The sequence below is a fragment of the Chrysemys picta genome, chromosome 3, assembly GCF_011386835.1.
Source record: "Chrysemys picta bellii isolate R12L10 chromosome 3, ASM1138683v2, whole genome shotgun sequence".
Lineage (NCBI taxonomy): Eukaryota > Metazoa > Chordata > Testudines > Emydidae > Chrysemys > Chrysemys picta.
This window is the reverse complement of record NC_088793.1, coordinates 158,772,104-158,788,644: the sequence shown is the minus strand read 5'-3', so window position 1 is coordinate 158,788,644 and position 16,541 is coordinate 158,772,104. Positions and strand designations below refer to the sequence as shown.

Genomic DNA, 16,541 nt, shown 5'->3' with positions numbered 1-16,541 from the left:
CTGCTTTGCCACAGCTAAGAAGAGAGATCAAAATGAACATAAACCATTACAGGACCTCACACTTAGAAAAGTGTTGGTTGAGTGGCCAGAGACTGTGGAGAGGGTCAGCAAAAGCTGACAGGCTGACAAGGGGACACAGAAAGAGCACACTGCAAGTTTGTTTTTCCTAACGAGAGATGAGGATTAGCTCAGCTTACTCTTTCCTTACCAGTATTTGTAAGCAAGACACAAGGGCAGGCTTTTCATTGTTTTTACTCTTTTCTCTACTGGCTTTGTACCCTTGGGGAATTAATAAATAATCTTTGTTTTGAATACACTGTTTTTGAATTGAATTGTTTTAATCAATTCACTGGTCACAAGACCCCAGAACGAAAGGGTTTATAGGTGCCAAATGCAGTTGGGCCTATTGCAGTAACATGGTTAGGAAACAGGGCAGCTGCAGCCTAGAGATCCACTCTAAGTATAGCTGAACCACGTGGTTCCACTCAGAGTTAGGTGTAAGAAGTCAAGCCTGTCACCTCTGGGGTCTACTCAAGAGGTACTACAAAGAATCTAAGGTGTCGTTGTGCCCTGTAGCCATGACAGGTGAATAAGGAGATTCAAGGACAGAATACTGAACAACAAAATACATATTGCCAACTCCAGGGTATATTCTCTTCTTAAAGTTGCCCAGAACACTTGTTAATGCAATGTTAAGAGGAGATTTATACATGCATCCACATGGAACAGCCGTGGATTGGACAGATAGCATAGAGATATACACACTGTTACCCCTTCTCCACTTACCCTTGCAGGCTGATTGGGTGCATGTGGTTATGCGTGCTATACATTTGTCCTTAACTGTCCACTAATTTGCAACAGTTTTACTAATCAGAAGCCTTGGCCTACTAAGATATACCTCTCTCTAGCTGCTTCATCAGGAATCCCTAGACAAATTTCTCGATCAAATCTTCCAGCGCGCCTCAATGCTGGGTCCAACGAGTCTGGTCTGTTAGTAGCTCCAATGACTAGGACCTGAGCAGTGGCAGCCAGATTATTCAGGTCTGAGGATGGAAGGCAATAAACAAGTACTCAGAAAAGAGCTATATCTTCCTATTGGAACATCACTGTTAATGCTACTCTTCTTAAACACATGCTGCAAGAACATATTTATTCTTGATCATAGTTGGGAAACCATTTACTGAAGCTACTTCTCTTTTAACCATGAAAATTTCTAGGCACTTATCTTTATTTCCACTAGCAACATAGTTTGTTCTTTATACAATCTTAGGCATTTGAAACAACATTTACATAGCACTTTTCCAACATATATGTTTACATAGCACTGAAAGGGTTTCAAGGGTGCTGTATAAACTGATCTGTAAATGACAACATTCAGGAATATTTTCTCTTCACACTCAAAAGAAGCCACATTTAGGATGAAATGCAGCAACTGGTAATGGTGCATAATGACACTGCAACACAGGACAGGAAGTTAATACCACGATATCCAGAAAAAGTGAAGAGTGCCACACTGGATCGCGAGGGAAAAATCTAATAAGGCAGAAATAAGTTATATGGAAAGGATTTTAACCAGGGAATTGGTCTTAATATCCCCCGCTTCTGCAAAAATACTTTGGGATCTTCAGCTACCACTATTCAGAGCTCAATTTAAGTCTAATTTTAAACAAGTTAAAATAAAACCAAAATTGGACTTCAAAAGAGGAGGGAGGTTAATTTAAAAAATAAAGTATGTTAATTTCATTGCTGAAACTGACCATCCATACAGGTTAGAAGCTGGGCGACAATTCTCCGCTCCATGTCTTTCGAGGCAACTTCTCTTTTTGGGGTGATTGCATCAATCTCATCTATGAAAAGGATGCATGGTGCATTGGACTAGGAACAAGAAGACCACATAATCACTCTCGATACACATAGCATATAAGAAGTAATAATTTAAGAAAAGTGATTCTCCCATTTCAGTGCTTAAAAGATATATTACAGCAAGTGCTGTCAGGTCCTTTGAACAACCACCCAGTCTCAAACCCCAGCACCCCCGCCCCCAAACACTGCTCTCTTCATTCTCTTAGAGAAGCCAAGTACACTATGGAACCATGCATAGGGCTGAGATCATCAGGAAACTAAAGCATGAGATTTTTTTAAAATATATTTTATGTTGCTTTGTGTCTTCTACAGACACTGCATTGTCGTGATTTTTGCTGATTTGAAAATATTTAAGCCCAAAACAGAAGTTGAGGCATTTACATTTTTGTTTGGCAAGAAGTCACTAATGCTGTAGAATCTGGAGACCTAATACCATGCAACCATATAATTGACAAGGGGCAGGCGTGGGCAATAATGGAAACTATTTGCCAAATCAGATTACTAGAAAAGTCAGATCATGTTCAAGGAGCTAAAGCAAGGAGTGCATAAATCATTATAGATTTCCATAACATTTCATGTAATGAACTCCGTATTCATAAAAGGACAAAACTAATAAAAAGTAGCACTTACCTGGCACTTTGATTCACCAGTGTATTTAAACATTAACTAATCCTTAAAAAAAGTATGCTACAGGCAAACACAGAGAAGCTTCTCCATTCAGATCTGCCAACGCCTCGATCTAGAAAGGCAGAGTTTAAAAGCACACCCCCAAAGCTGTCAAGCCAGTGCAGCATGTGCGCCACCTAGCTGCTCGAGCATTATTTCTCTGAGTTTAGCAGCACGTTTGCTACAGAAAGAGCATAATTTTGCTATGTAGGGATTATAGTACCAGACATATGGCACATGCTAGAATAAAGAAGTTTTTTGTTCATGAGACCCAAGAGTCACTGAAAAAGCAATTTAAGACAACAAATGTAAGTGGCGAAGATAAAAAAAAAAAGATTTTTTTTTTAATTGAAACATGCTTCATGCAATAAATGCCACTTAAAAAGTTAAAATTGATGCCAGACCATTTTAAATGCAAAGAATATTTAAAAAAAAAACCCCACATTATCCATTTCATATCATGATTTTGGTTCTCGTTTCCTTATTGTTTGTAATAATGGCTTTTTAAATTCAAAACAGCAGCTCAGGTTCATATTGGGACAGAAACTACCAGGACTCCACAATCCTTGCTTCCTCTGAAACCCATGAAGAAGACTGGTAAATATGTTGAGAGGCCTCAAAATAGTGGTGATGGTGGGGAATGGAAATGGAAAAGCAAGCATTGTCAAAAGGCAGATATGGAGGACTCTCTAGGGAATTATTCAGAGATTTACTTAAAAGTGATTTTTAATAAGTAGCATACCCTCAACCCCTTCTGCTTTTCTTTGCTTCTCATGAAGAACTAGACTTAGACAAAAATACTCTCACATCAGTGTTTGGTCATCACCAACCTGGGCTGGATTTCAGCCAGTAACCCAGTGGTGTTCTTGTGTATTTAAGACTGTGCAGATATGGGAAAATTTAATTCTAACATTTTTTTCTTGGATTCCTAGATCTTTGCCTGCAATTTCTTCTTTCATACTAATACCACTAATGTATCCAAATTCACAGACTTAATGAAGAGGTCAACTTCTTAAGTAACACAGAATAGTAATTACTCCAGTATATACAAAAGCCAAGTATTTTATGTAGTGAATTGCCTAACAGAGTGACTATACATTAATAATTGTATTATAATTTATATTTACATTAAAGGCTCTTTGGGGCAGGGATTGTCTTTTTGTTCTGGGTTTGTACAGCACCTAGTACAATGGGGTCCCAGTCCATGACTGAGGATCCTAGGCTCTACAGTACTACAAATAATTCAATCTTAATTTCAAATTGCAGCAGCAGAAAGGGACCATTAAAAGGTTTTATGAAGAGAAAGGATCAAGCAATTTATTAGCTCAGCTCCCTGGCCTCACCACAGCTTGTTCAAACAACTCTCGCAGCTTCTGTTCAGACTCCCCAGAGACTCCCGATACAATTTCAGTAGCAGCTACTTTGAGCATTGGCAGTTCAAGTTCCTAGAATAAATGTAAAGAACATGGTTATGAAATCGCTAAACTTCAAAAACATTTCCTCTTCGCAGGATTTTCTTTGACTAAGTCCCCTAGAACCAGTATTTATATAATTTATGTTATCATAATACTTTACATTTTTAAGGAGCCTTTCAAGAGAAGTTTTTAAAGTGCTTTAGAAACCACATGCAACACCCCTACATCTAAGTGATCGGAGGCACTTAACCAAATGAACAGAGCTGGGAACAGAATCCAGGTCTCCTGGCTCCCACTTTAACAGCTTAATAGCATTGCCACTGATTACAACACACTTAGTCTATACACTGATGTCTGATCTATGAGGAATACTGATTTCAGTGACAAACTAACAGAGGGCTTGTCAACATGAACATTTAGTTCATGGTAAACTTGAGAGTAATCAAACCCACACTAGCATGCTGAGCCCTAAATGTCCACGTGCAACCTAACAGTTCCTTAGTGTGTTTTGAAATGGGAGTACATCAAAGCACACAAAGGAACTGTTAGTGTGCATCAGCAGGGTCCACACCAACACATAGTGCACGACAGATAAGCATGTGATAGATTTACACCCCAGCTTTCAGTGAAGTACATGTCTGTGTAGGATAAAAATACCCAAGATTTAATTCCAAGAGATTCTATCAACTTTATGCAATAAAAGCCTGCAAGTTTTCATTTTGAAAAAAAAAAGCTGTGTTCCAACAGTTCATAATTTATGTATAATTTCCAAACTATATAACCTACGGCCATTTAAGTGAATACAGCAATAAAAAACAAAAAAGAGATACTGTATTGACAAGCCCGGCCATACAAGTCCTCCATTTATCCCCAGAACAGGCACAAAGACAGTGATAGTGCAACTGCTCCATAGTGCCATAAGCGGTCTCTACCCTGAATTGTAGGTACCCTGTACAAGTAGAAAGTAGTTTATTCTCGTGACTAAAATGCAGTAACAATCCCGGACATCTCTGATGACACCAGCTATAACAGGGGTGGGAAAACTATGGCCCGCATCCAGCCCATCAGACGTTTTAATCCGGCCCTTGAGATCCCGCCGGGGAGCAGGCTCTGGGGCTTACCCCACTCCGGCGCTCCAGTGGGGATGGCGACTTGCCCCGCTCCACGCGTGCCATGGGTCTGGGAGGCAGCATGTCCCCACTCTGGCTCCTACGTGTAGAGGCAGCCCGGGGGTTCCACACGCTGCTCCTGCCCCAAGCAGCTCCCATTGGCTGGGAACTGCGGCCAATGGGAGCTGCAGGGGCAGCGCCTGCGGACGGAGCAGCACGCAGAGCCATCTGGCCACGCCTCTGCGTAGGAGGGGCATGCCACTGCTTCTGGGAGCCGCTTGAGGTAAGCACTGCCGGGAGCCTGCACCCATGACCTCCTCCCGCGCCCCAACCCCCTGCCCCAGTCCTGATCCCCCACCCACCCTCCGAACCCCTCAGTCCCAGCCCAGAGCACCTTCCTGCACTCCAAACCCCTCATCCACAGCCCCACCCCAGAGCCTGCACCCCCAGCTGGAGCCCTTACCCCCCCATACCCCAACCCTCTGTCCCAGCCCAGAGCCCCATCCCGCAACCCAAACCCCTCCTCCCCAGCCCCACCCCTGAGCCCTCACCCCCTCATACCCCAACCCCCCTGTCCCAGCCCAGAGCCCTCTCCCATACCCTGAACTCCTCATTTCTGACCTCCCCCCAGAGCCCGCATCCCCAGCCACACCCCAACCCCCAATTTCATGAGCATTCATGGCCCGCCATACAATTTCCATACCCAGATGTGGGCCTCAGGCCAAAAAGTTTGCCCACCCCTGAGCTATAAGGATGCCACTTGTAGAGGTGGCTGTTTGATGAGGACAGACCATCACCTTATTTGACAGAGGCCGAACAGTTGTTGTATGGTAACTTCCAAGTTTAATGTCAAAGGATTACCTCCCCATGGAGTAAGCCATGTCACAATCCAAAACAGATTTCACCCCCTTTTTCAAAAATATCCAGGCTGAAAACTTTTCTACTGTAAACAGATCAAACTTTAATCTAATACATGGCCTGTTGAAAGTCCATTCCTTGTGAGTGCTTGCAAGAAGAAACTGAGCTTTTAATGCAATATTTTTCCCCTGCATGAGGATCTATCAAGGAATACTCCTGATTCAGACTGCATTTCTGTTATTTAAATTCTAATGGATGTTTATTTTGAGATGAGATGGGAAGAGGCAAGATAGATAAAAGCAAAGAGGAGAACATTCTAATCTATCTGCCCTCTCCCTATCTTAAGTCTGATTAAAAGAGCAGACAGGAGGAAGGGAAAGCACATATGAAGACAGTCTCACCCCAGCAATTGCCTGTGCTAGTAATGTCTTTCCACACCCTGGTGGTCCATGTAAAAGAAATCCTCGAGGTGGGACCACGCCTAAGTGATTGTATACTTCAGGGTGACGCACGTGTATCAGCATCTTGCATACCTCCTGTTAGAAAGAAGATAAAAATAGAGTAGATAGAGGAAAATAATATAAACACTAAAATGCATAGAAGGATAACTTGTGTCTCACTTATTTCAGTGACTGATATTAGAGAGGTCAGTTCGGGGTTAAGATCTATAGCTAGTCTTGCTGCCCTCTTCAATCAGTGAGAGACAGCTTCTTATGTTGCCAATGATTTCCTGAGTTGCTATGCAAATCAGTCCTGCTTGGGCTCCAGCTCCCTCATTTTGTATATATGTAGTTTTATTCACTGTGTTCTCTATCCCATAAGTAACACAGCAAGGATTTAAGTAAAACTAACCTTCAGAGTTTCATCACTGCCTCCCACATCGTCAAATTTCACTAAAGGGAACTGCAGCTCTGGTCCTTTAGTTTTAACTACAAGAAGAAAAAAGGAAGGGAATAAATGAAGTCATTAGAATTTGGACACAGCAGAAGCCAGTGGCTGCAAACCTCAACAAGACAGACACTGATCTGAACCCACAGGTAAAAGATTAGATAGAACAAATTATTTCTTATGCAACGGTCACAGGACTGGACTATTTTCTAGCACAACATGAAGGATGAATGTCTTCCTGAAAGGCTCCAGCCGAAAAGTCAACATTTCAGAAGTGCAGAATATCTCTGATCCCAACTGCTTCAGCTATCAACCACCCACATATCCGGTAAGCCAATTCAGAAATAGTAGCTCTCACCTTTCTGCTTACGCAAAACAGATTCTATTTCTTCATCTACATCTTGAGATTCCTCTTTCCTTCTTTTTCGTCTCTTACTCTTTGTCTTCTTTCCTTCACTCTCCAAAAAAGAAAGGTCTTTTGATTTCTAGAGCATAAAACACAGAATGATATGACTGAGTCTTCAAATATTTAGTACATAAATGACTGAGCTTTTCTACCGACACCTGAAAGAGCAGTACAAACAAAATCTGAAGACACATATGGTGCTTCATGCATAGATATTATGAGAGTGGTAAGAGACAAGGTATGATCAATCCTTTCTGTGTCTAAATCCTTTCATTACTTGGTTTTTACTAAGGATTGTTCACATTGATCTGTCTTTTTTGGGGGGTGGGGTGGGGGGGGGACTAAAGTTCCAGAAAAAAATTGTATACATAAGCTAGAAAAAGATCTAAGAATAAAAAGCTGATTTAAGTTAGGGCTCATCTACACAGGAACGTTAGTCCGGAATAAGGTAGGCTGTGAATTTAAAGCACAATAGTGATTCCAATATAACTCTCTGTGTGGACACCCTTATTCTCGAATAAGAGCATCCATGGGGGTTACTATTCTGGAGTAGATATTCCAGTATAGTTTATTCTGCAGTAGTTATTCTGGACAATTTTCCCATGCAGACAAGCCCTGAATTGCATAATTACTGTAAAGCAACAAACATTGTGTCTTAATACAGCTGTGTGTGTGCGTGTGTATATATAAAAAACCTCCATTAGAAACAATGTTAATTACCAGTAACACACTATGTTTGTACAGCACTTAGCACAGTGTGATCCTGGTTCATAAGTAGGGCTTCTAGGTGCTACGGTAATACAAATACTAATCACCACCAATATTGTAGTGAATATTGTGCAAATAACTTGGGTCATCGCTGTATATGCAAGAAAAATACAAATGAGAGAATGGACAGATGAGATTGTGCATCTTGTTAACATCATGTTTTGTTTTCAACACAATTTGATGGACATTTTATTCCACAATGATCCCCCTGCTACCCCATTTTAGTCCTATATGATATGCCTTGTCCACTAGAGAAGAAAAACATCAACTCCACGATATGCATTTTATCCACTGAACAAGGACAAAGAGGTTCTGGGGCATCTCTTAATTCCCAAACTCCTGTATGACCCCAAAATGAAAATCCCCTGGTTCTGTTTTTGAACACTTTCCATCCTTAAAAACTGGCTCTGGGGTTGCAATGTCACCATAAGGATATTTTTAGATACACTGAGAATACATTGCCTTAAAGGGTCAATGTAATCACATTTCTGCCTGAAGGCATTTTGCTGACTTTTGTTAAAGAACACCTAAAATTACTTACTATAACTAAAAGAAAGACAAAGAAATATATATATTTCTCTTTTCAGCTTGTTTACTTTGTACATTGTGGCCCTAAGGGCCTCTTCACGTCAACTGACAAAAGGCCTACTCAACACACGTGTCATAATATTTAGCCAAACAGCATCTTGTCAGGTATTCTATAATATCTAGTAACATGAACATCGAGCGATGTATGTACAGGTTGTATATAAAGAGTTATTCATATGTGCTAGAAATATGCTCTTCAAATAAGTTTTGGAGGCATGTGGATTTCCACAAAGGAACGTAAATGTCCCTGTCTGCACGGTTCAAGCTAACAGGCTGACTGAAAAACAGTATAGTTTGATTACAAACAAAGGGCAATTAAAGTACATTTGTACCTGAGTTAAACAAAGTGATGGAGCCAACTGAGAAAACAAATTGATCAGAGGATTAAGGGACTTAGTGCCTGCACCTAAAGAACCAGCAGTAGTGGAGAGATTTGTCTGGGTTTACTTTTCAAGGGGTTCATTTAAAAAGTATTCTGTACTATAAAAGGGAAGAATAGGGAAAAAGGATCAGCACCCTCTGATTCTGTGAATAGGGGATCCACCTGCCTGAGGGGCTGGAGACACAGATAGCTTGATGTAAGTCAGAAAGCTGTTCAGGCAATGATTGCAGTTTGCCAAAGTTAAGTTTGGTCACTAGAAAGCAGGTTGGGGTTTTTTTTGTTTATAACCAGACCTGTCTCTTTTCTTGCTTAGTATCACTTAAATCTACGTTCCTTAACAATAAACTTATGTTTAGTGTTACTACAACCCATATCAGTGCTGTGTATTAAAGACAGCTAGACCACGGGTTCTCAAACTGGGGGTTGGGACCCCTCAGGGGGTCACAAGCTTATTACATTGGGGGCTGCGAGCTGTCAGCCTCTACCCCAAACCCCACTTTGCCTCCAGCATTTATAATGGTGTTAAATATGTAAAGAAGTGTTTTTAATTTAAAAAGAGGGTTGCACACAGAGGCTTGCTATGTGAAAGGGGTCACCAGTACAAAAGTTTGAGAACTACTGAGCTAGACTAACAGGCTGGCATGTACCCTGTGTCTTTGGAGGCAGTGACCTTGGTAATTTCTGTGACTGTCCAATGAGAGGGGCTGGATACTACAAAGAGATATCTCTGGGGAACTCAGGAACTGGAGTTCACTGAATGTTACCTACCTGGCAGAGCCTCATGGAGTTTGCTGGTGAGGTGGACAGAGGGGTGTGGCAAGGAGCTGTTGCACAGGTTAAGCTCCAGCAAAACTTACCTCTCTGCCTCAGCAATAGAAACACCCAGTGGCTTATGGTTCTGGACAGCACTTTGCACTGTTTCCCCTGTCTGTCAGTCTCCCCTGTTTGCGTGGGACTTGCACACAGCAACAGGAGAAGCCATTAAAAAAAAATTAAGAAAATGTGATTGTAAAACCACAAAAATGGGCAGGGTAACTTGGTCAGGTGTGGTTCCTGAAACTATTTTTGACTAATTTTTTAAAATTAACTAGATTTCCAGTCTTTTAATCTTGAGCATCTCAAACATAAATAAGGTGTTTTTTTAAAAGACTTTGATACAGTACAAATTTGTCTTGCATAAGAACATATAATCAAATGTTGTTTGCACCAGAACATTTTTGGCAGCTACAATACTTTTTGAAAAAAGATGGCACCAAGCAACTAAGCCAGTCTTTCATCATAACATCTTACATTTACAGAGCGCTTCACAAAAATTAAGATCCAAACACTGCTTCATCCACCAATGCAGCAACCTCTAGGTTGAAACATTGTAGGTGTATTAAAAAAACAGGTTTGCATTGCCCACTAAAGGCTCAAACTTGTTTTTATATACAATGTGCATCTTGGGGGCATGAGGAAGAACAAGTCTGTTCTTCATACTGTACTTCCAAGTATTGTCACATAAAGTAAGAAATGTACTAAGCCCCAATGTATATGCCTTATTAAGTGGTATCAGATTTAAAAGAGAAGCTACCTCAGATATCTGTTTCCTTTCCTCTTCTTCCTCACTCAGGTCAATTAAGAAGTTGTCTTCTTTTCTACCTGGGGTTTTATCAATAAACCATCCACCTTCAGAGATCCTAGTATCAAGTGGGGTGCCAGATGGAAGAGCACTAGTTCTGGGTGCTGTCACTTGTGCAGGGGTACTGGTTTCTGTCAGCTCATTCTTCAGAGTTGCTGGAAGAGAATCAGGATCTCCTTTCCGGTATAAGGTCAGCAGAGAGCTGTTCAGGTGATTTGTGGACTGCAAAGTTTATGTATTTAAAATAAAACAAAAAAAATTGCTTGCAGATATCTCCCTCAGCAAGCAAACAGCCTTAGTAGTAGATAGTAAAGTCTTTACTCTGCCCTCTCCCCCAGCCTTTGCTATGTTCCCCTTCCTCAGAAACGGCCCCCAGCCACAGTACTGCCTCATTCTTCCACAGGAAATAATCTCCTTTTGACTCTACAAGGTCTCCAGTTGGGGACTGCTGGCTGATGTGCTCATTCTGACAAGCCACCTGAGATTTGTCAGAATGAGGGCATCAGCCAAGCCATTAGCAGTTTGGCAACCAGGAGCACCTTGGGCAGCCAGAATGGAAGGGGAATAGCTGGTCAGAGATACTGTGGCTGGTACAACTTCCAGGATGCTGACTTTTAAAAACACTACTAGCACTGGAACATATATTTTAAAAAAACAAGTCTCACCATAAAGAATTATATGAATTCTAAACCAAAGTGTGGGCCTTTACCAGATGGTGTATACACAGCTCTGTTTTAAAACTCTTGTATATTTTAAGTAAAGAGCATTGATATATTTCATATGTGCACTGCTGTGTTCATTTCGATTGCATTATACCATAGAGAATGAAATATGGACTTACTAGAGGTTCTGAGTAATCATCATCATCTGAGTCGTCTGTGTAGCTTTCCACATCCCTTTAGCAGAAAAAAGTGAAGAGGCAGAAATTATAGGTTCAACATACCATAACAGCACAATGAGACATCAGCACAACTAATAGAACAAGTATTCTCTCCTAGGAAGATGCTAGGCTCTCCGTGCTAAGACTACAATACTACTATGTGTGGGACAGAGGGTAGAGATAGAACAACTCTTCTGATGGCCCTCTCCCCCAAGTCTGGTTGTGGAAGTAGGAAAACCTTCTCTCCTCAGCGCTTCCACCACCAGCTGGGCTCTCTATAGTAGATGAAGCTATTCTGGTAGTCCTGAAATCAGACTTCAAAGCCTGCTGGAACAGCTCACTCAGTTTGTGTGGCTGGAGGCCTTTGAGGAACTAAAGCTGTATTTATTTTAAAATTCTGGGGCTAGAATTCAAACCAAAGATAAAAAGGTTGGAATCATGAGCAGAATACCTCAAGGGGACAAGGAGGAGAGGCTGTTTTGTAATTTTAACAAATAAAAAGATATTCTCTATGATTAGCCTGCTTTTGACTAATAGGTAACAAATTAACTGCTGAATTTGTCTTCATTAAAAAAATACTTTAGAACTTCAGTAACACACCTCAGTACATATTTACAGCAACTGAGATAAGACATGAAATATTCATGTTTGTGTGGCAGTAATAAGACTTAAGCAGGCTGTAGCCTCTAGAAGGTACATGATCACACTCAGAACAGCTAATGCCAGTGTCAATCCATTCATTCAAGAGCCGCAATACACATACACATTGTGGAAAGTCAGGCAGATTAAGCAGTGCATTATACATATGTATATATGGTTACTATAAAATTAAGACGTTTCTCTGACTTCTTTAGCCATACTCAAACACGTGATTGAATTTGTCCAAAAGCTATAGGCTGCCCCCCCTTGATGAGTCCAGACCTAAATGAGCCCAGATTATCCCTGTGCTGTTAATCATAGAAATTAGAATTGCAAGACAGCAGTCATTGTATCTCTCCCTGCCAATGCTCGTCCTCTGGACTATCATTACAGATATCTGCTTGCACAGGAAAATGTTAATATTTAGTAGGTTTAATAAAAAGCCAACAGACTGTTGTTTTTAAAGTGGTTAGAGGTTTGATTACTGAAATTCAGAAGATCTGGGTATTTTGTTCTGAATTAAACATACCCTGTCTTAAAAACAATGATACAAATGGCTATTACTGTCACTCTAACTGTAAGAGAGAAAATATTTTAGCACTAATAAAAAGGGAGGCATATTTTCAATATTTAATACAAAGTAGTCTCTATCACATTTAAGGAGGCAGAATGCTCTAGTAGACTGTGCACAGGATTGGGAGCCAGGAAATCCAAATTCTAATGTCCCCTCTAACAAACACTAGCTGGCTGTGTGCACTTGGAAAATTCACTGAAACCCTCCATCTCAGTTTTCCCATGTCTAGGGTGACCAACAGCAAGTGTGAAAAATCGGGATGGGGGGTAATAGGAGCCTATATAAAAAAAAGCCCCAAATTATCGGGACACTCCCTATAAAATCGGGACATCTGGTCACCCTATCCATGTCTAAAATAGCGATAACACCTCTGTGACAAAGAGGAGTTGTAAGGATTTAATAGACAGGCCCCAATTCTATAAGCTGCCCTACCCACGAGGAAGGTGAATCCTGGTCTTCACCCGCGGTCTCCCCCCACCACCACCACCGACACAAAGTGTTCTTTAATTCATTAACTTGAGTTAATCCCAGTGAAAAGATAGTTGTAATTTTTATGTGAGTTACCAGGTTGAGTTCAAGTCTATGGGCCTGGTTCACTAGAATGTACCTTGAGGTAAGAACTCCCCCCGGCCCTTTTTATTTTTTTCCCAGCAAAGACAAGACTTATGAGGGCACCAGGGCCCGCCTGTGTGGAACAGCTTGCAGGATCAGGCCCTTCATAGTAATATAGAGTTTTTTAAAGATACAAAGCACTATGGAAATGTTAAGTACTGACATCATTGTTAAAGTAATCTTAAGGCAACAAGTCTTTCCACTTACTCATTCCCTTCTCGTCTGTGTCTTGCTCTTTTTGCCACATGTTCATTCTCTAAAGTTGTTAAATCTTCAAATTCTCTCTCATTACTGATTATACCAAACACTGAAAAAAACCCAGAAGAACATGGATGGCAGCAAGTGCTCAACAACAGTGTCATCAGTAATTCAGAGAGCTTCTTACAGCTTCTTGGTATTTCAGTCCTGATATTAACAGACTTACCTTTCTCAACCTGAATTCTAAAGGCATTTCTTTTTCTTCGTCCATATTCTGCACTGTAAAACAATTGTACAGGTTAGGATCTCACTGAGGCCTTCTTTCATGTATTGTCATTCTCAATGTATATACAAGTTTCTAAAGTGATACAATCCACAATCTTTTACACAAGTACACCCTGGAACCAGTTATGTGGAAGAGTGACTTTGGTTCGAGCTATTCCAGGCTTTTAAAAAGGATTAGGTGTAACTCAAATGGCATCATACTAAACTCGATTTCTGGGATAAAAGGTGCAAAGTGAATCCCAGTGGTCTCTAGCTAGTGGTCTTCAGAAGGACATTTAGTGGCGATTATGACCAGCATCATTGGCTGGATATGTAGAGCACTGAATGGCAATATAAAAGAAGAGTCAGCCAAGAGAATTTTCATTCAGAATAGGCTTGTTTGTTTTAAACCACACATACAGAGCTAGGGACTGGACAAGGATGGGTTCTTCAGCTATAGGGTTATTTTTCCTTTTAGGCATGATAATGAAAAATTCAGCCCCTTTCACCATTAGCAATGAATGTGCTCTCCCAACTTCATGAGCAAATGGCTGAATTCCCTTCCACTAACAGACCACAAATTAAACATCCTCCCAATAAACAGAGGCTACAAACACGGACAAAGCAACCTCCTTGCCCTCTTTCAAATTCTGCCTTAAAATTCTCTTTGTTGTGATGCATAAAAAAATCTAGAAAAGTTAGGCAACTGATAGATTAACATCAGCACCATCTAATTGTTTCCTTGTGCTCCCTGTCTGTCTCCACCTGTTGTCTCTTGTCAATCTTCAATGGTCAGCTTTTCAGTGCAAGAACTATCTTTCTGTTAGGTGTTCGTACAGCACCTGACACAATGGCTCGTAGTCAGTGGCTCGTACATGCCAACAATATGATGTAATTGCAAAAAAGGCAATTATCCTTTTGGGGTGTATTAACAGGAGTGCTGTACGCAGGTACAACATAGCAAGATAGCAAGTATGAATAATCGGGACAGAGAGATGGGGGGATAATAGGGTCCTACATAAGACAAAGCCCCTAATATCAGGACTATCCTGACAATATTGGGACGTCTGGTCACCCTAGTTGTACGTAAGCCACGGGAAGTAATTGTTCTGCTCTACTAGGCACTGGTGAGGCCTCAGGTTGAATATTGTGTTCAGTTATGGGCATCATACTTTCGTAAAGATTGGAGAGCGTCCAGAGGAGAGCAATAAAAGTGATAAAAGGTCTAGAAAACATAACCTATGAGGAAAGGTTAAAAAATGGGCATATATAGTTTCAAGAAAAGACAACTTATCAGGTACTCCCTCAGCATTCAAATATATTAAGGGTTGTTTTAAAGAAGATAGTGATAAATTATACTCCATGCCCATTGAAGGTATCAGGACAAGACAATCTGTTTAATCTGCAGCAAGGGAGATTTAGATTAGTTATAAGGAAGATCTTTCTAACTATAAGGATAGTTAAGTACTGGAATAGGTTACCATGGGATGTTGTGGAATCCTGTCAATGGAGGTTTTTAAGAACAGGTTAGACAAACAACTGTCAGGGATGATGTAGGTATAGTTGGTCCTGCCTCAGCAGAAGATGACCACTCGAGGTCTCTTGTGCCCTACATTTCTATAATTCTCTGTGCTACTGCAATATAAATAAGTTACTAGATATATCAGCCAAAGAGAATCTTGCAGTGAAAACAATTATTTTGACTGTACTTCTTCCCTGATCAGTGATGTACTAAGCAACTTTCAATCCTAGTTTATAATAAAAGTGTAATTCAGAACTGTCATGAGAAATACATTCACATTTTTACAAACAGATATGCAAATACATATGACTATTTCTAGTGTTTATTTAAAAAAACCAGAATGCAAGGATTAAGCTTTTTGCTCACCTGTAAGTTTTCTGTAAATCAGCTGCTAAAATTCCAATGTCCACATATTGGCCACATTTATTACTGCTTAGGTACTGAAATGCAGAGTTTATAGAAATGAACAAAATCTTAGCCTTTTGCTGAAGTTATTGACCTTCACAAGTTATCATCATAAAAGAGAAAATTTAAACTGAAAAATCTAAACAGCTTGAATTTGTTTTGGTACAAAGTTATCAGATTGATAAATAATTTGACAGGAAGCTATTAACTATTTACAGAGCCAACTGGCCACATTTACGGGGAAAAGTAGTACATTATATTTGGAGGCCAAACTAACTATTGGCATTAATTGGGGCAACTCCATAAACTTCCATCGATAGAACAGTGATACTCAGATTGGTTAATAATTAAATCACACATATGTGCTGCAAAGAGATGCAGGAGACATATTTGGAAGCACAGTTTAAGTCACTAAGCAATCAGGATGCTTTTACTGTCTTATAAACCAATTAAGTTATTAACTTATTTGCTGTGAAACTAAAAACTAAATATGATTAGTACTATAGTAAATGAAACAATGAATTCACACTACTGTGGCTCTTTTGGGTAATGCTGATGGCTAATTTGGTTGCTGAAGCTAGGAGGTCTGAGTATCATTGCAACTGCAATAGGAGAAAGATGGTCCTACAGCCAAGGGATTGAACTTGGAAATGGAAATCATGGGTTCTATTTCTGCCCCTACTAAACTTTCTGTGCAACCTCATTTCTGTGTGTCTCAGTCCTCCATCTGCAAAAGGCAGATCATAATTTAATACTTAATAGGTGTGTTGTGAAGATAAATTTATCTTTGCAAGTCACTTAGGGGAGTGTCACAGAAAGTATGTGACTCAAATGCTATAACATTACACCAGCTTTTATACCTGGCTTTTAGTCTGGGCTATTT

At 40.3% G+C, this 16,541-nt stretch overlaps 1 protein-coding gene across 1 annotated transcript in view; it reads right to left on the bottom strand.

Annotated features, from left to right (window-relative positions):
* Positions 1-16,541, bottom strand: part of NVL (nuclear VCP like) — a 66,662-nt gene that overhangs the window by 49,125 nt on the left and 996 nt on the right. Inside the window, exons 2-12 of the mRNA XM_065589375.1 lie at positions 15,620-15,693; positions 13,694-13,746; positions 13,477-13,576; positions 11,406-11,460; positions 10,517-10,786; positions 7,158-7,284; positions 6,764-6,840; positions 6,313-6,447; positions 3,873-3,974; positions 1,758-1,875; positions 899-1,043 (exon numbers count right to left, since the gene is read on the bottom strand). Coding sequence (XP_065445447.1) covers positions 899-1,043; positions 1,758-1,875; positions 3,873-3,974; positions 6,313-6,447; positions 6,764-6,840; positions 7,158-7,284; positions 10,517-10,786; positions 11,406-11,460; positions 13,477-13,576; positions 13,694-13,746; positions 15,620-15,693 — 1,256 coding nt within the window. The remainder of the gene's footprint in view (positions 1-898; positions 1,044-1,757; positions 1,876-3,872; positions 3,975-6,312; positions 6,448-6,763; positions 6,841-7,157; positions 7,285-10,516; positions 10,787-11,405; positions 11,461-13,476; positions 13,577-13,693; positions 13,747-15,619; positions 15,694-16,541) is intronic.